A 25,858-nucleotide genomic window follows, 5' to 3' on the forward strand; every position below is an offset into this window, starting at 1 on the left:
CAGAACTTTCGATTCAGGGGGGCTTACAACAGAACTTTCGATTCAGGGGCATTTTCTACGGCCAAGGCAAATTAGACTTGATTATATATTAGACAAACTACTTTAAACTATGTTATAATATCTCCCATTATGACACTTGCACCTTTGTGGGAAGTGTGATGACCCTGTGGACGGGTGTGCCGTGGACGGGTGCAAGAGACACTGTCAGGCTACCACACTGGCGAGTTACGGGTGCACAAGTCCCACATCGCCTGGGTAGAAGAAAGGTGAAGTGCTTATATATAAGTGCATCATCTCCAATTGGTATGAGGCCTTTTGGGGTGAAACCCAAGAGCAAAACCGTGCGGGCTCAGGCCCAAAGTGGACAATATCATACCATGTGGTGGAGCGGGTCATTACAAATGATATCAGAGCCTGACCCAGCCGGAAGTGTGCCGACGGGGACGTCGGGCCTCCAAGGGGGTTGCATATAATGCTTATATGTAACTGCATTATCTCCAATTGGTATGAGGCCTTTTGGGGTGAAGCCCAAGAGCAAAATCGTGCGGACTCAGGCCTAAAGCGGATAATATCATACCATGTGGTGGATTGGGTCGTTACAGGAAGCCCATCGAGCGCATTCTTCAAAATTGCTGATCAGGCCCTAGGATCTAGATTTAACACCGAGGAAGGCAACAGGCAGATGGGCATGTAAAATTTACGTAGATGGTCTGGGTTTTAGCATGGGACACAAGGTTTTGGCAAGGTTGTTGCCAGTGAGGGTGAAAGGGGGAAAGGAGAGGGAGGGGTGAATGCAAAATGTGAAAAGAAAAAATAACTAAAGATATATTGCATATAGTTACTACTTGTATATATTCAACCGCTCAAACAACAATTTGATTTGCTTTTTTAGTCTTTATATTAGAATTTGTTTCCTCAAGATTACAAGAGTGCACAAGTTCCCACAAAATCCTCTGCAGCAAGTTGTTCTTGTTCTTGTCAGTCCAATACACTCCCTTTCTGCTTCCTTTCTTCCCCACTATCTTCTTTTTTCTTCTTCTTCAAATTTTTTTTTCCTTTTCTTTTTCGCCAGGGGGTTGAACGCATACATAAATCATTAAATAATTATTGGCATTGGAGCCTAAATCATAAATTCTCAATACCAAAAAAAAAAAAAAAAAAAAGAGCAACCATGGGGAAGTACCTAAGATTCAAGGTTAGGCAGGCGAGACACTCTTTCAATTTCCTTGATAATTAGTTCCTTCTCCTCTTCAAGTTGCTCGTCATCAGCACCTGCAACATATTACATGTCAGCGGATATTGTCAAAGGAGAGGAAATTGGTGAACCCTGATTCCACTACAAAAACAACAATTATAACATAAATTTAAGAGCCCAATGCAACCAGTTTCTCGAACAGAATTAGTCAAGCATGTACTTTACCTTTGCCAGCAGAGAGATTGTGAAGCAATGCCAGCAATCTTTCATGGTTCTTTGCCAGGATAACTTTTATTTCTCGAGGCTTGTTAGGATTAGCCACAAAAACCTATAATTTATAAAATACAAGTAAATTTATCATGAAGATCCTAATACCCTTTATATTTGAAATTCATATCATTACAAGTCTTAGGCTACACAAATTTTAGAGTGGAACTTAATAAATAGCACCCTTTACATTTGAAATTCATATCATTTCGAGTCTTAGGCTACGCAAATTTTAAAGTGGAACTTACTAAATAGTAGGTTAGGACCCATGCATTAAAAAGTACTCCCTCTGTCCCAATTTAGTTGTCATCTTTCCTTTTTGGGTTGTCCCAAAAAACTTGTCCACTTAAAAGGTTCAAACAACATATTTTACATCTTTCCATAATATTCCTCGGAAGTTTTAAAAATTTTAAACTTGATTTGATATATATATATATATATTCAAACTTAAAAGGGTAACTTAGTAATTTTCAAAGGGGACAATGCATTAATTACATGACCCCTTAAAAAGTTCTACTCTCCAAAAGGGACATCTATTATGGGACAGAGGGAGTATAATGTTAATGTCATGCCCCTCCTATTTAGATCTCTATCAGATTCAAATACTCGAGCTTTTGGCCCTAGAAAAAGTTTGACAAGGGATTTATCAGAAGATTCAGATCTATGTTAAATACAAGCACCCGTCTCTTCCCCACCAATCCCCAGCAAGGGAAAGAAAAACAATGGAGTTAGCATTTTGAAGGCGTTAAAAATGTAGTAACTGCAGTATATTGAGAAAAGAAGAAAGCTCAGCACCTTGAATATGTGGAAAGCAGAGATCTGGATGTTTTTACTTGAATCCTGCCCAAAGAAATGTGGAAACAAAAGCAGAAAAGTAAAAGGTAGGTACAATTTCAACAATATTGTTGTCAATGTCACCTGCATGCAAAAATTTACATGTTTGTGTGGTCTGATACAAAATTAATCTATTACAGCTATGGCACCCATGAGGTCCAGAATTTCAGAAATGGCATCAAAATTTGAACCAGCCAATAGGCTAATTGGGGCAATCTAGCTGGAGGACATGTTTGATTAGAATAATTTTGATGGTCCAAGCCAATGTGAAAATTTCAATGCTGTATTTAACTACCCTTTGGACAGACAAAGGCATTGAAGATTGTTAATTACACTTCATTATTATTTAAACCCCAGTACACCAACACATCCGACTGCAAAATATTAAAATCTTCCTTAACAGTGTCATTAGGATCAGCCAAACCAATATGCTCCTATCTTCAGTAACTAATCTTCATTGATGTAATCAAATCTAGATTTGCCTATTGATTCTAACAGAATAAATAGCATAAACATCACAGGTCAAGAAAAAGAAGACATTCAATACCTTCAGCAATGTCATCATGATTTTCAAATGCCGAACTTCTAAAATGTAGCGCTTCATTATATGGGAATTCGGAGGCTCCAAAAGAAATTCCGAGAGAAGCTAAAATTCCATCACCATTTTATCACTAACATACCTCACAAAGCATAACAATCAGATGGAGCAATTTCGCGAATCACAGGAACAACTAACCTTTAAAGATTGTCTTCTTGTCACATAGTTAGCAGAACTGAGGAGTTTTTCATATTGCTCAAAGAACTGGTACATAAAACCACTGATTGGATAAGCCAAAAGAAACGAAGGACACTAAATATACCGCAAAAGATGTGAAGAAAGAAGTCTTCACATTCTGCACCAAGCAGGTAGTTGCACACAATCAGGAATTTATACAGAGAAATGCTACCAAACAAAAAATAATTTCAAGATAGTTAGGATTGCCCCTTGAAAAATTGCCAATGAGATTTTGTAGGTGAAGGATTTCAACTGGAACATTGTTTTAAGAGTGTCAAATCAACATATAAGCCAAACTTGATCTACTCCAGAATCTTATCGTAAAAAAGAATAGGAATCAAACCTCATCATAATGAGCGGTTAGAAATTCAGAGGCTGCAGCAGCATGTTTGGTAAGGAGGTCCTGGAAAACATTTTTCAAAGGATTTGTTAAGAAGCAGTACGCACATTAACTTCAGATTTTATACCAAAGTAAATATATACTGATATTTATGACTTCATAATTCTGACCTTAAAAGTAGAAAATGCATCAGAAGCAATATCGAAGTTAGGCAGCTCCACATATTTGAAGAACAACTCAAAGCTTGGAGACTCTAATATATATCTGAAAGAACACTACATAATTAAGTGTGAAAAATAAAACTTGCTTTGCAAATAAAGATACTGCATGACGAGCCCAATTTTTTAAAAAAAATATCAAGAACTGCTATAGCCATCTTTCCTGTTTGACATCCACATAGATAACTGAAATTTTAATTCCCAAGTAATTGGGTTGAGAAAAAATAGTTACTTTTAACATGTAAAAAATGACAGTACAACTATTATGATAGATTTTTTGTGTGAGCTCTCTCAGCTTCCATCAACCACTGGGGTTTCAATAACTGGCATAACTAGTCAACCTCAATAAAATCAAGGTTATTAAACCCACTAGTAGTTATCTATGAGGCCCAGTTTTAGATAACAATCTGTGCTGAGTTCCTTGCTCATAAGAAAATCACTAATATGCTTTGCCACACTTTTGTTTGGTAGCACACTTTGCAACCTTGATTAACAGGACCACCACATTGGGTCATGACTCTTTTATGCTTCCAAACCAACCTAAAAAGGGCATGATGGCACAAAATTTGAGCATTTCAATACAATATACTAGTCTCCATAAAATCCGTCTTGTCTTAAATTTTGCAAAGTTCAGGAGGAATGCCTCACTTGGTGGGGGGGGGGGGGGGGGGGGGGGGGGGGGGGGGGCGCGCGGGGGACAAGAAAGAAAACGAGAGAGAGTAAAATTACTAAACAGATTCATTATTTAATGCGGTCCCTTGTCTAGCGGTTTAATGCACTAAAAATAGGAAAAAAATGTCCCACGGATATCCAGGAATAAGCTTCCCTCTTTCAGGAAATAGTGGTGTTCTCTATTGGATGTTCTTTTCATGCCTCATTATGAATGACCTTGCTCTTCTCTTGGCCAACACTTCAAAAGGCAGTCATGGTGATAGAGATCATCCTTAATAAGTTGTCCTCCTATTCACTTGTTATGGTACTTTGAGAAAATCTGGTTTATCAAGGAAGAGCAATCTTGTCTCTTGAGAGTATTCAGTATTTGCAGACTCCTCAATCCTTGTCCTCACTTGAATATACCTTCGGTCGTGGTTTTGAAACTCAAAAGAGTTTCGGCATGATGGCCAAGTTGTAATGCACTAGGCTGAGGGCAAATCATAAGTCACCAATAAGTGGGAATTGGAATCACATCATACTCCTCCAACTCCCAAATGACTTGACCAAGTCAGAACAATATTTGGTGATACTGTGCTGAGATTGGTATTTTATCCCGAGAAATTTTATGATGGAATTTTTTCGATACCAATACATAACACCTAGGGGGTGCACACAGTTTAGATTGGACCGGTTCAAGAGTATTTTGGAACCAAAACTTGTCCTAATGGTTCCATAAAAATTGGAACCAAACAGGACTGTGACAATGGTGAATCAAACCAAACCATGAGGGAAAGGTTTGATTCAGTTCTATGATTTCAAACAAAAATAGTAATAATAATAAAATGAAGTCCCAATCATCCAAAAAAGAAATACAAATGAAGTCCACAAAGAAGAAATAACGAACAGTCACAATCAACGGTTTTGAAATAAGGTTATCTGGAAATCAGTGTGCTCGTTTACATTACAGGAGATGAGATGCTGTAACAACTTCTTTTTTCCAATAAATATAAGTAGGGGTAAAATCTTAAAAACCCCCTCTACTATCAAATTGGTGCAAAAAAAACCCCATTAAAATTAAAAAACCCCCTGAACTGAAAAATGCTATCAAGTTACCCCATATCCGTGTGAAATAACAAAATTGCCATTATGATTTAATGTTAAATTAAAAACTAATAATTATTATTGTAAAATTACAAAAATACCCTGAGTCTTCTTCCTCAACACCCTCTCTTTCTCAACACCCTGATTTCTTGGTTTCACAATTGCAATCTTCAATAACAACCACAACAGCACCATGTGTTCCAATCTTTTGGTTTTGATGACCGCTAACTGAACCCAACAGGATTTTGTTGACTCAAAACTAACTCATCATATTTTCATCCCAACCAACTGGCCAATCGGCATCATAATAATCATGGGGCTTCTTGTTCATAAGTGGTGATCATGGCAGAGCCAAGAAATTGACTGTGTTCTTTGTTTACAGGTTAGATTTAAACAAATCCCAAATAGGTTTTTCATTAAAATCGTTGGCAACACTAAATTTTCCAGGTCACACTCTTTCCCACTGTCAGTCGCATTTCCACCTCTCCTCTGCCATCTCACTGGTTGTCCGATTCCAAGAGCTCCATCGCCACTGATCTGCCGGTATTGGATTCTTTGATCGCGACTGGTTGTGAAACTGTGCACTTGACAATAACAGAAAGGAGAATCTTGCAAAATATATTTGACGACAATTGACTCCACTCTGGTGACGAACTTGCCGGGAAACCCAAATGGGTCTATGAATTCTCCAAATTGGCATTCTCGCTATGATATTCCATTATGCGTATCAATTGAACTCTTGGGCTTCAAAGACTAGTCCATGAAGAAAAAATTAGCAACCTTGATGTGATACAGATGGTTCACTGACTAAAATACTTAATTGACAAAATGCACGATCTTCGCCATCTTTGATTGTTGGTATGTCTTCATATATCTTCCATGAGAGGAGATGGGAACCAATTTTTGGACAAAGGCATGAACTTATCTTATCCATATCAATATCACATCATAACAATGACAAGGAGAGAGAGAAGGTCATACGGAGTATTTGTTTATTAAAATGAGAAGTACAAACTACTAAACTAGTTATTGGTGGTGATGGGTCTAGTTTTAGAGAGAGAGAGGGGGTGGAGAGGAGGAAGAAGATCGTAGGTATTTTTTTAATTTTACAATAATAAATATTAGTTTTTTACTCAATATTAAATAGTAAGGTCAATTTTTTCATTTCACAGCTAAATTAGCGGGCCAACACGGGTAACTTGATAACAATTTTCAGTTTAGGGTTTTGTTTTTAAAATTTTAGTGGCGTTTTTTTGTACTAATTTGATAGTAGAAGGGGGTTCAAAAGAGGAATACATCCCGAAGGCTATACAAGGGCCGAAGCCAAAGAGAGGGTCCTAGGGACCCCAAAGAATCCAAAAAATCCACAATTTCTCTAAAGATATACAATTTAGCACCCAATTAAAAAGAGAATTAATAATAAAAAATTTCAATGGCCCACTAGAAGATTCCTCCCCATCAAAATATCTTCTATTCCGCTCATTCGAAATGCACCACCAAATGCAATGAGTTGTCGCCCTCCAAAAATCACGGGTGTGGGCCCCCACACTGCAGCCTCTCCAAACGTCAATTAAATCTCTTGAAGACCAAGTCATAAACCCAATGGATGCCAAACAAACCAAAAATAAGACTTCAGCAGTCATGAGCCACGAGGCAATGCAAAAGATGGTGATCCACGGACTCTCCATCATTTTTACACAAACACCACCAATCAACTGTGATTTGTCTTCTCTTTCTCATATTGTCCAAGGTTGGAATCTTGCCCCAAACTATAGTCCAAACAAAAAAGGACACTCTGAGTGGAGCTTTCGAGCACCAAACCATCTTCCAAGGGAAAGTGGAACCATGAAACCCGAAAAGGCAGAGGAACAAGGAATCGGAGCCTCCACCATCCACCTCCTGCCTATACAAAAGATCCTGCCAGAAACATCATCCAACTCCCAATCTTGAAACGAGCGCCTAAATCGCACTTCCCATGTAAGCTTACCGCTATCAAGCCACTAACAGTCTGCCACCATGACATGTCTATTAACAGCAATCCTAAAAAAGTCTTGGGAACAAACAAGACAACGGGAGATCATCACACCAAAGATCCTCCCAGAACTGGACATCCCTACCCTCTCGAGCTCTAAATCTAATGTGCTAAGAAAACTCATCCCACACCCCCACACAAACAGCAGATCTGATCGGCCCAGAGGACCATCCCCCTCTCTCCTCCCCAAAGCGGCATGAAACAACCCTTCTCCATAAACAGTGCCTTTTGCTACCGAATTTCCACACCCACTTACCACGGAGAGCCTTGTTGAAGGGGACTAACCTCGTAATGCCAAGACCACCCAACTGAAGAGGCCTACAAACTTGATCCCACCAGACAAGATGATACTTAAACTCCTCCCCCTGGCCGCCCCAAAGGAAATTCTGTTAGAGACTCTCAAGTCTTCCAGCATTAGAGGAAGGAATCTGGAAGACAGAAAGGAAGTATGTTGGAACCCTTTTAAGAAGATATTGCTTCCAATCTTCTCTCAAATCGCTCAATTACCAGATTCCAGTCTCCCACCCTCCTCGACGAAGCACCCAAAGGCAAACCCTGGTAAGAAATAGGGAAGGAACTCGTGCCACACCTTAGAACCGCAACAGGAGAAGCCACATCCGGAACCTCCCCCACAGGAACAAGCACACTGTTTTCCACATTAACTTTCAAACTTTATACTGCCTAACTCAGTTGGGACACATCCACATCACAAAAAACCAAAGTATCATCCACAAACAACAAATGGGAGCTCTCCATTTACTGAACCGAGTCTAGACCCATCCTGGATCCCCTGATAAAGCCCAAATCCATAATATAACAAGACTCGTATACAAAAAGTGTTCTTTTCATATCATTGATTTAGATCTGCCCTAGATCGGAACCTCACATACCTCCCAACAAAGAGAGGACGAAACAAAACCTTATTTCTCAATGGTCGTGCATTCTTTAGATCCCATCGACTGTTGTGACCTATATGAATAAATAGTGGCCCGCAGCAGAGGACGATAAAGAGAGAGAGAGAGGATCAACAATGGCCAAGGGAGGATCAACAACAGTGAGAAGCTACGGGATGACCAACGGTGGCGACAGTGACACTAACCAGAGAGAGAGAGGAGGCATGTGTAAGGACTGGCTGCTGAGAAATGAGGATTAGATTGTGAAATGAGGGTTAGGAAATTGCTTTTGTTGAAATTGAAGAGAGAAATAGAAAACGAAGAACACAAGGATATAATGTGGTTCAGCCACTAGGCTTACATCCACGACACACAAAGCCCAAAGGGCTACATTTCTTTCATTATATTCTCTCTTGATTTTGTTTACAATAACCACCTCTATTTATAGGTTAATTGGGGAAGACTTGTAGCTAGAGAATAGAAATTTCTTGCTCTACAAGTATTTTATAATAAAGAAATTACACGTAAAGTCAAATACAAATATGGTGACAACTTGTTGCCCAAATATAGCAACGTTAACATTTTGTCAAGGAGTGATTTAAGCCCTTAAATCACTCCTATAAATATCTCAGACAGATTTATTATATATATATCACTGATGCAGCAGTGGGTAGGGGCGATTCGAGAACATAATTCAAGTAAATAAGAAATAAGTTGGAGATTGAGAGAGAAATAGAATAAGAATAATAAGCGAAGAAATCAGAATGAGAGCAGAAGAGAAGAATCACAGAGAGAGAAATCAGAATTGAAGGAGAAGAAACACAATAATTTCTGAATAATAATCAATAATCAATCATCAAAACTGTATTTCATAGTGTCTAAACCAACATATAAATGGGCATCGAAGAAAAACCCTAAAATTCCTATTACCATAAATAAAACCCAAAAATTCAACAATAATTATAAAAGCAAAAGCCCTAATTCTTTCTTTCTTTCCCACGTCTCTAATAGTAGGAGTGGGCCATATGGACTTCAAGCTCTCGAGTCAGGCCCAGTTCTCCATCAATTACATAAATATATCTATATATTTAAGTAACAGTATGGTTAGGGTTGGTCCAGTAGACCCCAAACCAGAACTGAGCCTTAAATTCATGGTTCCATGTTTTTGGAACTAGAAACGGGCTGAACCAACCGGTCCGGCTTACTGGTTCAACCGGATTTTTGTGCCCTTTACAATTCGTGTCCATTACATCGTGACAGTGTCTACAACTTAAAACCTTGCCTTGGATACAGAGAGAACCAAGACCTATAACCGGCTTCTCTGTCCTTTGAAGAAGCACTTCCCCTCTATTAGAACCTTTCCATATTGCTTCTCATAAATAGGTGCAATAGAGAGTCGATACACCATGAAGGATCTGCCCCTTTTCCTCAACAAACAATAACCATGCACACTGAAGAGCTTATCTTAAGTCAAGCCCATTTGCTAGGTCCAACAATCACACCTGGTGGGGCCTCATTTGCCTTCTTTGGCCCATTACCCAATTGTGTAGCATGCACAATTGCAAAACCTTAAGCCATTAGATTGTCATATTGGCCTTCCAAGCTTCCTTACCAGTTTAACCTTACTCTTAGTCCATCATTCACCATTGGATTGACCATGGTACTATAAACATCAAAAAATGGGCACAATAAGGTAAAAAACTATGTTTACAATATTCAAAAAATTCTAGCCTCACATTGATGGTCATCTTTGCAAAGGATAAATCATCCATACAAGGTAATTTATTTTAATAAGAATGTTGAATAAAGAAGAAAAGCTTGCGAAAAATGGTTATTGTTGCACCCATTTCACCATTGGCTAGTGTGAGTAGTCAAAATCATCATTAGAAACCTAAGAAGCATGGACACTTCTACGTGGTGCCATGTTCGACACCCTGTCCGACACTGACAATCCATGGACACTCCTAGACACGTGTTCGATACTTCATGGTCATGTACATTATTTAAAAATAAATTTCATTATTTTGAACACTTGGCAGACACATCTCGGACGCTTGTGAACACATTCCAGACACTCGACCAATATATCCTACACTCTTCGTCTTATAGAATACTTGGTCAACACATTCCAGACACTCGACCAACATATCCTACACTCTTCGTCTTATGTGAAACAAACGCACGACATTCCTAAAAATAATATTATGAACATATATACATCAAAGTGTTCAACCTCCAAGGAACAAAGACACAACTACAATGACCAAATAGGATACTAATATCATATATAATATAACATGTTCTTTTTCAATTCAAATTACGACATCTTCAAACTCATGTAACTTTAGTATAGAATTTATAAATCAATTAAAGTTCTATGATTGCCTCATTCAATAAATAAAAATGAAAATTTATATTTATTTTAGCTATGTCCACACAGTCTCCATGTCCTACTTTTTAAGAGTTTGACTTGTCAGCGTATCCATGTGGCACTGTGACCATGTCCCATGTTCGTACCCGTGCTTCCTTGTTAGAAACAGATCCCTAAGGTACACAGCCTTACAGGCTAGAGCAATCCATTTGCATGAAGGCATCCTTTATGTAGCATCACAAAGGTTTCTTGATGTAGGACAATAGCAGCCTCGAATACTTGAAATATATAAGAGTTTATTGGCTGAAAATTCAAATAAACAGGACTGCAGTTCAATATGTGTTAGTAGAGAGAAAGGATTTGAAAATAACAAAAGTCTATTGGAATCACACAAATAGATTTAGGCATCACACCTAGAGACCTCACAACCTCATATCTTGTGAATCACTCACAAAGAAACTTCATAGTATATTTTTATTCATTCTATTAAAGATTTAATGGGTGGAGGAAAATCCTCTAGTAATTGACGTTTTTTCCTATTATTGAAGATTTAGTGTTCTTAGAGGAATCAATGGAGAAAAATCCTCCTTGTTTCCTATTTTCTCTTTCTTTCCGTTCTCATCATTTCTTCTCTGTTGTATAGTATTGTATGAGTTGTCACCTACCCCTCATTACCATATATAGAATACCACGTATAGGGTTTTCTTGTTCTCCACTCACCTACTCCCGTAGCTTCTCCGATATAAACAGCATTGTATTATTGTATTACTCACTCAATAACATATACGTTTTCATTTATTCTCTCTCTTTCAACATGGTATCAGAGCGGAAATCGATCCCTCTTTAATTTTTTTTTGTCTCATTCAGACTCCGATCTTGATTCCATCTCGGCTTTCCCTTAATCTCTTCTCGGCGATCTCTCCACGGTGACCTCAGTTCTTGTCTCAGCAATCTCTCTCAGATCCCTCCTCGGCACTCTCCTCGATAATTTCTCTCGGGTTCATCTCGGCTAGATCTTGGTTCTCTTATCTCAGCTCCCTCTCACTACTATATCTCATTTGTTCGGCAACTATTGTGATTGATACTAAGGAATCCCATCTTCTTGGGTCAATCACCAGCACCAAACTGGTAAAGCGTGAGCGTGCAAATCAACCCTCCTCCACCGCTACTATCATTACTTCAGGTAATACGTGTCTCCATGCTTCATCTTCTACACCTTGGATCATTGATTCAAGGGCATCCGATCACATGACAGGTAACCCACCTCTTCTTTCTGATATTTCTCATGTTTTCTCACCATCAATTGTTACTATAGCGAATGGTGTCAAATCACCTATTCATGGAATTGGTACCTTCAGCACTTCGGGTCTCACTTTTTCATCAGTTTTATATATCCCTTAATTTTCATTCAATTTATTGTCAGTACGCAAAATCATATCAAATTTAAATTGCTCAGTTACTTTTTCTCCTTCCCGTTGTGTCTTTCAGGATCTCAAGACGAAGAAGACGATTGGTGGGGGGGTCTGAGAAGGATGGTCTTTACTACTTCCAGCCAACTACTGCTCTGACAGCTCTACATTCCACCTCCTCTTCAGCTTACCAGTGGCATTGCCGCCTTGGACATCCCTCTTCAAATAGTCTTCGAGCCTTAGTCCCTTCTTTAGTTGATTTTTCTAAGTTTAATTGTACTACTTGCGAACTTAGTAAACATCATCGGGCTACTTTTAAGTCTCGTTTTGGTAACAGTAACAGTTTAAAATCTTTTGAGTTAGTACATTTAGATGTTTGGGATCAGCTCGTACTAATGGTTTATTTGGTGCTCGTTATTTTGTGTCATTTATTGATAATTATTCACGTTTTACTTGGGTTTATATTCTTAAAGATAAATCTCAAGTATTCTCTGTTTATCAGTCCCTTTATGCTGAAATTCAAAACCAGTTTGATGCAAAATTACTCGGTCTTAGAACTGACAATGCCCTTGAATATAAACTTAATGTTTTTCAAAAGTTTCTTGAGTCGAGGGGCATCATCCATCAAACATCTTGTGTTGATACCCCTCAACAAAATGGAGTTGTTGAATGGAAGAATGGCCCACTCCTAGCTATTGCTCATGCCTTAATAATTCAAATGCATGTTCCAAAACATTTTTGGGCAGATGCAGTTCTGGTTGTTGCTTATCTTTTAAACCGCACGCCTTCTAGGGTCCTTCAAGGAAAACCACCCTTCCAAATGATGTTTTCTGACAAAAATCCTTTTTCCATTCCTCCAAAGGTGTTTGGGTGTGTCTGTTTTGTTCATAATCTAAGCCCGGGATGAGACAAACTTGATCCTCGTGCTCACAAATGTATTTTCTTAGGTTATTCTCGCATTTAAAAGGGATATAAATGTTACAGTCCAACTCTTCGTAACCAATTTGTGTGTGTAGATGTAACTTTCTTTGAGGATGTTCCTTATTAGTCTCAGGAAGGCAGTCGTCTGGAGGACCCTGTTCTTCAAGAGTCTGTACTTCCAACTCCAGTTTTTTATTCTGATATCCGACCAACTCTTTTTGTCTATGCTCATCGCCAGAAAAGAGTAGTTAATCATGTTCCAACGACTGAAGTAATAAACCTAGCCTTGCCACTTCCACCAGTCGCTTCAACGCTTAGAGATTCTTCCATCTCTCCGGACTCTTATCTTGATCAACCTATTGTCGTTCGGAAAGGTAAACAGTCTTGTACCAATCACCCTATCTTTAATTTTGTATCGTTTAATAAATTTTCTTTTTTAAGAAAACGAAACGTGGTATTGTGATTCTTATGGTGTATGTAGATGATATTGTTATCACCGGCAGTGACAAAGATGGGATACAAGTTCTAATCCATCACTTTAGTTGTAGCTTCCTTACTAGGGATTTGGGCAAACTTTGGTATTTTCTAGGAATTGAGGTGGCTCAGTCGAAGCAAGGCATTAGTCTATCTCAGCGAAAGTATACTCATGATCTCTTACAGGATACTGGATATCTTGGTTCGAAACCTGTAGCTACACCCATAAAAAGTAATGTAAAACTTAAGGTGGATGATGGTGACCTACTCGATGATCCAAAGATGTATCGGAGACTTGTAGGTAAACTTATTTACCTCACAATCACTCGTCCAGACATCTCCTATGTAGTTAGTGTTGTGAGCTAGTTCATGACCAGTCCTCGAGTTCCCCACATAGAGGCAGTTGTACGCATCTTGAAGTATCTCAAGGGTGCTCCGGGACGTGGTCTGCTTTATCGATCTTCTGGACATCTTCGGATTAAGGGATATACAGATGCAGATTGGGCCGATTCTCCTTCTAATCGACGGTCCACCACGGGTTACTGCACCTTCATAGGAGGAAATCTAGTAACTTGGAGGAGTAAAAAACAGTCAGTTGTGGCTCGTTCCAGTGCTGAAGCAGAGTATTGTGCCATGGCACACACTGCCTGTGAACTTACTTGGTTGAAAACTCTTTTACAGGAACTTGGGATTTCAGTCCATTACCCAATTCCTGTCTATTGTGACAATCAGGCAGCTATTCATATTGCTAGCAATCCAGTTTACCATGAGAGGACTAAATACATTAAAGTAGATTGCCATTTCATTCGATCTAAAGTTGACTCGAATGAGATTGTTACACCTTTTGTTTCTTCTGGTAGACAGCTGGCAGACATCTTCACTAAGGCACTTCCCAAGAACTCTATTGATTCCATATATAACAAGTTGGGAGTTATTGACATTTACTCTCCAACTTGAGGGGGAGTGTTGTATAATATTGTATAAGTTGTCACCTACCCCTCATTACCATATATAGAATTACCATGTATAGGGTCTTCTTGTTCTCCATTCACCTACTCCCGTAGCTTCTCCTATATAAACACCATTGTATTATTGTGTTACTCACTCAATAACATATATGTTTTCATTTATTCTCTCTCTCTCTCTCTCTCTATCTTTCAACATTCTCCTATATAAAGGAGCCTCCACCATTGTATTGTGTATGAGTAAAGAGAGAATTTTATATGAGTGATGTAGCCCTTTGGAGATTGTGTCGTGGATGTAGGCTCTCGTGGCCGAACCACATAATATTTTTGTGTTCTTCTTGTTTCATTTCTCTTTTCACTTTTGTTTTATGCTTTACAACATGGGAGCCTAATTTCTCTTTCTTAGATTCAGACCCCTATTTTAGGGTATTCCTTTAGCATCTGAAATGTTGCTAGGGGTTTCTCGATGCTATTTGTGACTTGTTTGGGCTGCCGATGTGTTCGGAAACATTGTTTTTCGCCTTTGCCGTGTCTCTGACAGTTTTTTATTGGCTTGTTTGTGCTGTTGGTGTGTTCTTTAGCATTGTTCTTCGCCTTTGATGTGTCTCCGGCAGTTTTTGTTGGGTTGTCGATGTGTTGGGTAGCATTGTTCTTCGCCTTTGCCGTGTCTCCAGTAGTTTTTTGTTGACTTATTTGGGCTGTCGATGTGTTCGGTAGCATTATTCTTCGTATTTTCCGTGCCTCCGGTAGTTTTTGTAGACTTGTTTGGGCTGTCGTATTCGCACTTGCTGCTATCCGTCATCTCAATAACAAGTTGGGCATTCATACTCTAACTTAAGTGGGAGTATTGAAGATTTAATAGAGGAATCAATGGAGGAAAATCCTCTAATAATTGATGTTGTAACCTATTATTGAAGATTTACTGTTACTGGAGGAATCAATGGAGAAAAATCATCGTTACCTATTTTCTATCGCTTTTCATTCTCATCATTTCCTCTCCTATATATAGGAGCCTCCACCATTGTATTGTGTATGAAAAAAGAAATTATAATGAAAGATATGTAGCCCTTTGGGTTCTTTGTGCCATGGATGTAAGCCCTAGTAGCTAAACCACGTAATAGTTGTGTTTTACTCATTAATTTCTCTCTTCACATATATTTTATGCTTTACGAAACATTCATTTCCCTCACCAAATTTACATCCCATCCTTTTTACAGCATTCTGGGAGTGTAACTCATGATTCTTGGATTAACCCCATAATTAAGGGAATCAATACTGGACTCTTGGATTACCCCCATAATTGAGGCAATCAATACTTGACTCTTGACTCTTGGATTGATTAAAGTAACTAATACTCAACTCTTGCATTATCCCATAATTAAGGCAATCAATACTTGACTCCTGGATTACCCCATAATTGAGGTAATCAATAGATTCAATACTAACTTTATAGCATAATAAAAGTTGAGCAAAACTCCCAATTATTCAAAACGCAATGTGGACCCCACATCATCAAGCATATGCATAACTAAGGCTTGAGCCTTAGAACCCTCCTTTTTGCGCCTTTTATACACCTTTAAAGATTCCTAACACTGATATCCATCATTTATGTAGGCATGCTTGGCCAAAAAATCATTGGTAGAATTAATGACAATTTCTACTTTTTCCTTCTAATGAGAAAGAAGTCCTATCCATTTTCAAAACGACCATTAAGTCGTACATTCAATATATGTCTCCATATTAGTTATTATATTTTCAAAAATAATTATTTTAATAGTCAAAATTTAAAAATTGACAAAAATTCCAATTGCTAAGGAAATATTAAATATGTTTGAAAAGTTATACTAAAAAATTAATTTTAAAAATTAAATCAATCTTTGGATAAAAAATTTTAATAGCAAAATTTAGTTTTAATTCACATAGGCTAAAAATGGAAGATTCAGAGGTATAATTTGTGAGGAACAAAATTTCAAATGGTCTTATTGAAACTGTATAGGACTTATTAGTCTTAAAAAGAGAAAAGTAGAACATATTGGTAATTTCCCTTTTTTTTTTTTTTTTTTTTGATAAAGTATATTGGTAACTTCCCTTATACCATTTTCCAAAGCAAGTTCCAAGTTGAGATCAATAACAAATGAGACATTCAAGCAAAAAAGCCAAAAATGAAATACCCAATGACCTAAATAGTGTTGACAATGAATAGATAGAGCCCTTGAAAGAACATCCAATACCCATTCCAATTTGAAGAGAAATATTTGATATGTAATTGCAGGAGAAAGCTAGTGCAGCCAACTCATGAAAGTTCAGAACAATATCTCAAAAAGCATGGTGCAATGCAAGGGTTTGAACTTCAAAAATCTTGATGGTTAACCTCAATATTTGAGACAATCCTCAAGTATCATCACTTGTCAATACAAAAAAAAATCACAGTTTTAGTGGGAATAGTAACATGCAAATGAGCAAATCTACATTTGCAAACAATTTATAAATCATTCAACCATCCAAATCCATAAATGAATAGTCAAACAGATATTCAGAACAAAAAAAATTTGAACTTTAGCTTTTCCTTTCACTTGTATCAAGATATATTTAACAAATGGCAGCCATTTATTCATTTAGATTTTAATATTGACAAATAGTTCGAATGAACGTGGGTTTATACATGAGGCACTATGAGTGTGATATTATTTTGTGATGGTTTGTACCAAAACTTTGACGCATAACGTCAAGTGTTTGAGCCTCCAATGATGTACTTTGATTCAGTCTGTTTAAAGTTTGACTTTTGAAAAGCTTCAATGAATAGCCTAACTACCCTTTATAAGCTATAATTGAATAGGGCATCACAACTAACAAACGATGTCCCACAAGAAACACAACTATCTAAGCTTCAGCAGCTGGAAATATACCTAACACATCTGCACTAAAGAGAAGGCCTTTCTGCCACTCTTCTAAATCTCTTTGTTTTCTACTTGTTATCCAATGACTTCCCAAACGCAAGAGACAAGGGAGTTTCTAAAAAATTAGAGTCAAAATAATGACCTCCAAGAAATAATATTAATAATAATATAATAAAAAAAGAATAAATGAAAAATATGAATTCCTTTAATTTGATTCGGCCTGTTTAAAAATTTTCCTTTACAAATGCCTCAATGTGTAAAACTCACTAGCCTTTATAAGCTATAATTTAAATAGTGCATCACAAATAACAAATAATGACCCACAAGCAAACTATTTAAACTTCACTAGCTCGAAATATGTCTCAACACATCTGCACCTCTTTGCTTCTACTTTCCATCCAATGATTTCCCATGAGCAAAAGACAAGGGAATTCCTAAAAATTTTGAGTCAAAATACGGACCTCCAAGAAATAAATACTCCCTGTCCCAAAATTCTTGGGGTGTTTGGAGAATTCGACTTTTTATGGTAGTGGGTTCTTAATACTTTTTATTGTATTGATACGAGTGAATTTCCAAATTTATCCTTGTTAGAAGACAAAGGAGTACTCCGTTATTAGTACACTTGTTTAATCAAGTTAATGTCAAAAGGATAGTTTGGGAATGTTACAAAAAATAGTACTCCTTCCATCCCAATTTAAGTGTCGCTTATGGGGAGTAGTAATTTTTAAGGGGGCATGTGGGACATGCATTGTCTCCCTGGAAAGTTACTAACTTGCCTTTTAAAGTTTTGAATATTCAAGTTTGAAATTTTAAACTCAAAGGACATATATGGAAATATGTGAAATATATTGTTTGAAAAAGAAAAGTGGACACTTATTTTGGGACAGACAAAAAAAGAAAGCATGACACTTATTTTGGGACGGAGGGAGTACATCCATTTTTTTGGAATGGGACATGTATTTTAGGACATCCCAAAATAGAAAGATGGAAAAGAATTTTGGGACGGAGGGAGTAAATAAATTCATAAATAAATAAAAGAATAAATGAAAAACATGAATGCCTTACTTGGCAAGACTGGGTACTTTGATGCACTCCCTCAACATAGTTCCACAATTCAAGGCAATTTCTTTGTTATCATACCTGCTTGGAAAATATAAAAATAAGTTGCATGCATGATATTAATTTGTATCTAGACAACTGTAGGACCTCAATAGGAAACTTTTAAAAAAAAAAAGAAAGTATGAAAACAATAAAAAGGGAAAAGAACCATTAGTGTGCATAACTTCCATGCAGAAATCCCAACTTAAGATTTAACCCATAGGCTCAAAGATGGTTGGGCTTTATTAACCATATCTTCTTCTTCTTCTTCTTCTTCTTCTTCTTCTTCTTCTTCTTTTCTTTTTTCTTTTACTTTTTTTTTTCAATTTTTTTCTTTTTTGAAAAGTTGGGCTTTATTAACCACATCATCTGATGCAAGAATGAGATTTTAAGAAAAGATTATTCAATTCATTATTATACTCATATATAATGATTAAGAATAATAATACCAAGAAATAAACTGCTACCTATGGTACTTTATGGATAAAGAAAATATAGTGCTCACTCAATTGTTAGAATATAGCAATGAGGATATAAAAAAATATATATTAACTGGTAACCATATCAAAAACTGAAATTCCAAGCACTTCTTGCCAAGCATCATGAATTCATCTTACTTGTGTTATTAGTTAGAGTTTGATAACCTCAACATATTTAATGCTGCAAATTTCTTAAATATATAGCACTTTTTAGACTAGCTAGCAAAGTGGGATTCACGTATAGTGATTACTGAATTCTAGTACCGTCAGCTTTAGGTGTCGTCTCCCTATTGCAAGGGAAAGGGTGCAGGGAAAGCACAAATAAAAAGCGAAAAAAAAAAAAATTTAAGAACCATACCATACAACAAGGAAGTCTAGTAATTCTAAATGATTCTCCATGTATTGCACACAGCAATTTGTTGAGCCATCCTTTTGCCTCAACAATACGAACCAACAGTGGACTAAATCTTTTCTTGCCTGACCAAAAAATATCATTTTAAGCAAGCATGTAAGCTATAAAATTACAGAATACAATGAGTCCTGATAACTTACTTCCCAGGCCAATATAGGTAACTTGTGAATTAAAAGAGCAATAACATCCTCTTTACAAATTTCAAGTGTCAGCTGTGAAACCTGATCCATGTTTGGTTCAACCTCCCCATCCCCAGAAAGCATATGTCTCATTGTTACAAAATTCTTCTCAACTTCTTCCAAGGCCTGCACCAGAAACATAAGAAATATATTTCTTTGGAAGGTACGGAAGCTTATAAAATATGAATAATCACAATAATAGTTGCATATCAATGATGAGGAAACAATTTATCAATGAAATGTACAGTTCTTCATAGTAAAACCCTATGAAATTAATAAAATTGATATAGACCTAAGATATAACCATAAATTTGCAACTAGTTGGATATTTTAATTATAATTTAGTACGGATTGGGCAACAAGTAACTGAAATTAATTCATTAGCAAAATTTACTATCTACCATTTCTGTCCAATGTTAGATTAATCACCTAAAGATTTACAAATTTAGAAAGAGTGAAGAGGCTATCCACAGGAGCCTAAATGAAGAGTAAGTTAATATAATGCTCCAAAATATTGCAGCAAGTTTCACAAGAAGTTTTCAATTTGGCAAGTGGGAAGGAAATTTTCAATCAGGAACCAATTTCCCCTCCGTCTAAAAGATAAAAGTCATTCCCACAAGTTAAAGAAGACACTTGCCTCTAGGTTAAGATATTCTTAAGTTGATGATTTATTGAAAATGAATAGGACATAAGATGAGCAGCACATAGCATTCCAACTTCTAGTGTGAGTACTATAATCCCTGAACAAGAATGGAGTACCTGCCCAAAGGTTCTGCTCCATTGTTTAAGTAAAATTTGGGATTGTTGATACTCGTAAAATGTATATGACAAATAGTCCCCATATATTAGGAAAACAATGTAATCTAATCAAAATGAAATGAGAGAGTGATTGTACATATATAAACTAATCATGATCTGGAACTCTTCGGCTCTCTGGTTTTTTCTAGACATGGACAAGAGCAACAGTCGGCAGTAAGTGAAGGTTGTTCTTACAACCAGTACTGGAATAGCTGAGAGGCAGGCAATTCAGTATTCATGTAATTTAAGAAAAATGATGGTCAAACAGAAGTATGACATTCTTTTAGATAAATGTTCATTTCATGATTAACCTCTAAAAAAGCATGTTACTGAATAATGATTCGCTCACACAAATATTGTAACGAGCTTTACCCATCCTTTAAAATTTATTTTGTAGATGAAATAATATTGTACTAAAACTTAGGGTGATGACTCATACTAGTTAATATTGATGTGCGGAGGCCAAAAACGTTAGGTTTTTATTTTGTAGCTCCAAGACTTCGCATAAAAGCATAATAAAGTAATTACAAAAAGAACGCGAGGAAATTTGCATTGTGATATATATAAATATTGCAAATAGATGGTCGGTCGTATGTTATCAGGGTATATAAATGTTTGTATTGTCAGTGCGACAGAACCACGTATGCTAAAGTATATGTAGCCCCACATATGCTTGATACACCAGTATGTATCCAAGTTTAACATGTTCTAATATATATTGAATGCAAATTATACATAGGTACTTATATGCATACAATCACAATGCCTCATTTCAAACTTAGTCTGTACATTATTTATATTGTAACACACTCCAAACAAGGCATGTCTCAAGGCTGCTATCAAGTAGCCCCATTCATGGATGTTGTTTATCTTGTGTTTCTTATTCTTGGTTCCACTGGTTTTGACTTTTTCATGTGGTTTCACTCACTGTTATCACAGGGAAAAAAAAAAAAAAAATTTGACTGCCATTTCAAATTAGTTAGCACCCAACAAAGCTGCATAATAGTGGCCAATCATCTCATGTGACTGTTGTATTGCAATTTTATATCAATACACATTGTTTCAACAGTCATTTTCTACAGCACAAATCAGATTAAAAAACACACAGTAAAGAAAGAGAAAAAGATGGAAAAGAAATAAATCCATGTATTGTATTGTAAATCGTTGTCAACAGTAAGCACTAACCAGTTTGTATTTTTCACATAATTTATGACTCTAAATGTATTTAAATAAGAAACAAATACAAAAGTACCAACTAAGACACATTAAAGAACAATATAACATACATATCAATCTTTTATCATGGAATATGCAACTTGAAAACAAGTAATACATTTCATCACCAAAATGAGTGACAATACAAGAAGAAAAGGATCTTTTGACTGGGATTGTGATTCTTGTTGGGTATAAGACACGTAACCCTCCCCTCAGTTTGTAGCAAATATATTAATGTTCTATGAAGAAGATCTGCAGAAGTTATCCTCCTGTTGCTAGTGTCACGACAGCGTCTCATAGCATTTACGGTGTAGGAAACCACCATAGTGAGTCTCCCAAAGATGGAGGTGGTCACATGATTGTACGAAAATATAAGTGTGTTGAATTAAAAAGTAAATGAAGCACCGATAAATCCAAAGATCTGGTGCAAGATCCATGGAAAATGTTATAGATATAGCATCAAGCAACAATTCTGTGTTTGATCTAAGTGAAAAATAAAAATAGAATAAAAAAATAAAAATCATAATGACTAGTTGAAAGCTTGTAGTAGTTTGATCCAATATTAAGGCCACAGTCTTTATGTTTTTTTAAGTTTGATTCACAGATTTTAGGATTTAGGATGAATTTAGGGGGTGAAAAAAGGCATTTAGAAAAAGAGATGACGAGGGAAAAAAAGGGCAGAGTTCAATTTGCCAAATTGCAACGGCCGACTTGGCCATTATAATGTAGTAATGGTCATTACTGTGCTGACTCAATCAGTTCTGCGCCTAGTCCCTCTTCAGTCATCCGGTGTCGCTCCTATCCTTGCCAATCCATTACAACTTCGCCAAGTGCCTTGTCTTGGTTCATAGTATAAACCTTGATAATATCACAAAAAGGTAAATACTTTGATGAAGATAGATTCTACTTTCTTCTAAACTAACGAAAGAAGTTGCCCAGTTCCTGCTAAATTTGGAGAAGATACAAGCTCATTTATGTAGTATTACAAAAAATTCAGATAGGCGTATACCATTTCTAGGTAGTTGTCTCACTACAGAGAAGATAAGACGGATGGACTTAGTAAAGACCTCAATTGTACATTATTTGCACGAAGTGATTCTTCTCATATTCAGTAATGAGCATTTACACCTAAAAAAACATTCAATAACATACCATATCAAAATTTCAAGTCATAAACACAGGCCTCAAACATCTTCAAAAGACTCCTCTTTCTTTTATTTTATTTTTTTTAAAATAAAAAATAAAATAAAAATTAGTAGAAACCACAGCTATCAAAGACTATCAAATAATTGTTATCAAATAAATAGAGAAACATTAAAGGGAGAAGCACATGGCTGCTATCATGTGAGTTACAGGTATCAAGTCAACCAACCTCTGTTAAATGAATAGAAATTTAGGACATTTAACGAAGATTTGCAGATTTAGAATATATCACCTAACTAGAAATGAAGACCATGGAAAGATTCTGACCATAGACAATCTAAGAAAGAGAAGAGACATATCACCGTCAATTGGTGCATTTGGAAGGAGCGGAATAGAAGGTCTTTTGAAGGGGAGGAATCTTCCATTGGGACCTTAAAATATGTTATTATTAGTTCCCTTTTTAGTTGGGTGATGGGGAGAAATTGTACATCTATAGAGGAAATTGTTGATTTTTTGGGTTCTTTGGGTCCTTAGGACCTCTTCCTTAGCTTCGGCCCTTGCATAGCTCTTGGGATGCGTTCCCCTTTTGAAGGCTCTCTAATATATCTTTACTTATAAAAAATAAAAATAAAAAGAGTGCCCAAAAGGGGGACGCGGCCCAGACCAAACTTCACAAAAACATATAGCCTGAAGCTATCCACAAAAGCCAAATTATTCTCCATAGATTTACAATTAGAGACCTGAACCCAAAAAATATATAGAGAGAGAATAGAGAACTAAGAACAGAGTATCTAAATGCTCTCCAAGAGACTCCACCCCATCAAAGGATTTCCTATTCCTATCTCTCCAAAAGGCCCACCAAAGACAAAATATCTAAACACTCCCCAAGAAGATCATGGAAATCTTATTAGGTTAGATTTTTGTGTCATGTTTACAACTCTTCCATATGAAACATCGCTTGACAAGAGAATTGTGAAGAAAGTTCCCTTCTTTTTTTAAATGCAAGAACAAAGGGAGCTATACTCACCCTAATTTGTTTTGATTTTATTGGCTTCTGTTCTTGTTGCCTTGCAGTAATGCTTACTTGCAACTTTTCAGCCATAAAATTTATTGCATGCTAATATTCTTGGTAATAAATCAAAAACATGTGTTAAACCTATGCACGTGTATGTATATAATGCATAGAAGTCAAAATATATAAACACATATAATATGAATTGTTAACTACCCAACTACTCTAAAAGCCTAAGTTGTTTGAGAGGGTGTAACTTTAACGCCCCCTCACGTGTGGCCTTCTTTTGGTCCACCACGTGTTTTTTCAATTTTAATTAGGGTGACGGTGAGGTTTGAACTCGAGACCTTTGGCTCTGATACCATGTTAACTATCCATCTACTCTAAAAGCTTAAGCTGTTAGAGAGGGTGTAACTTTAATATTTAAATCCTTCAATATCAATGAAGCTTCGGAATATGTAATTTTTTTTTATAAGTAAATGTAATAATATATATGTATGTATAAAGGAAAGAGTAATTGATCGATAAGAGCAGCGGTCAAGTCTCCAAAGGATAGAAATCGCCGGAGATCTATGCAAGATCATGTAAATTGTCTTCAATTGTCATGTAAGATCTAGGGTGTTTGGATGCAGATCAGAAAAGGATGGATTAGGGCACAATCACATAAGGAAATAGAGAGAAATCACCCATGGTTTCGCTCAAGAATATGTATACGTGGATTGATCATGGATTCATGGCACAACAATCACAGAAAAGTAATTCAATGCCCTAGGGTTTCAAAAAGGGAGCTGGTGGAAGAAGAAAGAAAAGAGTTATTTGCTGGCAGGATATAGGTGAACGAGAAATTCAACCTGTTTTGCCCAGCCAATGGTGCTGTTTTGTGCTGTTCTCGAAAGGTGTGAGACAGAGAGAGAACATATTTCGAGTCTACAAAAACCCTTCTATAGTCACATAAATGAATGTGAGAATAATGACAAATGCATGAATGTCATTTTCCTTCTAATGATAGTCGCCTACGGCCATCTATTGAAGATAGTTTGCTCAAATGAAGCCCCACTTGATAAAGGCCCGCACTTTTTCAAACCATCAACATCTGGACCCCCAAAACCCATACCGGATTTCTCACAATACAACATATGATCATATCACGAATACATAAGGAGAAAGAGGACGTACTTTGAAGAATTCTTATCAGCAATATTCTAGAATTCCCTTCGAGTTAATGGAGATCCAATAGTTAGTGCCAAAACGACTAAATGCAGATTCTCAAATCTAAAGAGTTTGAGCCGGAGTAAAAGAGATACCAAATGAAAGAAAACACAATATCAGGTTCAGGAGCATCCAACGAGACTAAGAAAATATTTGGAATATTCAATTACAATCTAGGAAATTTGTCAACCATATTACATACATTTAGAAAATAAAACTTACCAACAATTGATAATTTAGTTTCAGTTTCCATCTTTGACAACTCTACTAGTTAAATCCACTCTGAAATTGTCATCATATGAGTACCAGTAAATGTTTATGGCGGGCACACATGTAAAATTTAATACCCAATATCTGAAACCATTTCAAACATCCTCCTACTAAGTGCAAATGGTAATTAGAGAATTCCAATCAATAATTTAACACTCAGCATGAATACTTCATATTAGTCACAGCTAACAAGAAATCAATTCGATTAACTACCAGAATTATGATGTAATGAAGTCAATTTTGTAAGAATTTCGGCAAAAAACCGCTAATTGGAGAGAAATGCAGTGAGCCCCAAGTCCAAATTGAGCGTCAACGTCTTGGTATAAATGGTAAGACCTAACTCATGGATATAATGTTTATGTGTGTTGCATATAGATTTATATATATATGCGTGTGTGGATATGCGAAACAGAGGATGGGACATAGGAAAACCTTTTCAAGGGATTTAACTTCGGCCACGGTTTTGGTGTCGAGAGCCATGAGGCTGTCCTTGATCACTTTCACGAGCTCCTGTGGGGTTTTAGGCCTCGAGGGCTTGAAGAACGAGAATGACATGATCGATAAATCTATGAACTCTCCCTCTCTCTCTCTTCGAAGTCTGTGAACTGTAACCCAACCGGGGACTTGAATTGGCTTTTCAGTGCATAGACACTGTAAATTTACCTGATCATACGAATGGTTAGGATATATATATATA

General features: G+C 36.7%; 1 protein-coding gene across 3 annotated transcripts; it reads right to left on the reverse strand.

The window, feature by feature from the left end:
* Positions 1-801: 801 nt before the first annotated feature.
* Positions 802-25,858, reverse strand: LOC132296227 (uncharacterized). 3 transcript variants are annotated; one of them, XM_059794454.1, is made up of 12 exons: positions 25,594-25,858; positions 19,557-19,640; positions 19,282-19,400; positions 18,412-18,486; positions 3,582-3,675; positions 3,415-3,474; positions 3,033-3,098; positions 2,844-2,942; positions 2,258-2,302; positions 1,421-1,523; positions 1,184-1,272; positions 802-1,060 (listed from the first exon to the last, which is right to left on the reverse strand). In XM_059794454.1, exons 1-11 carry the CDS (start codon positions 25,714-25,716, stop codon positions 1,184-1,186), a joined length of 957 nt encoding a protein of 318 aa, XP_059650437.1. In that variant the 5' UTR covers positions 25,717-25,858; the 3' UTR covers positions 802-1,060. The 3 variants fall into 3 exon arrangements, with proteins under 3 accessions (XP_059650437.1, XP_059650431.1, XP_059650424.1); XM_059794448.1 differs by having other exon boundaries at positions 802-1,055; positions 19,476-19,640; XM_059794441.1 differs by having other exon boundaries at positions 19,476-19,640; positions 25,594-25,857.

Source organism: Cornus florida, unplaced genomic scaffold (genome assembly GCF_030987335.1).
Source record: "Cornus florida cultivar Cherokee Brave unplaced genomic scaffold, ASM3098733v1 CherokeeBrave_3.0.0_Hap2_Chr01, whole genome shotgun sequence".
Taxonomy (NCBI): Eukaryota; Viridiplantae; Streptophyta; class Magnoliopsida; order Cornales; family Cornaceae; genus Cornus; species Cornus florida.

Bases quoted from the DNA above. Each gene is read 5' to 3' on its own strand.
- LOC132296227 (XM_059794448.1), bottom strand. From the start codon at position 25,716: ATGTCATTCTCGTTCTTCAAGCCCTCGAGGCCTAAAACCCCACAGGAG. The intron at 18,487-19,281 runs GTATGGTTCTTA...TTTTCCAAGCAG, and splicing joins CTAGACTTCCTTGTTGTATG to GTATGATAACAAAGAAATTG. The intron at 1,524-2,257 runs GTGCTGAGCTTT...TATAAATTATAG, and splicing joins CTGCTTTCCACATATTCAAG to GTTTTTGTGGCTAATCCTAA.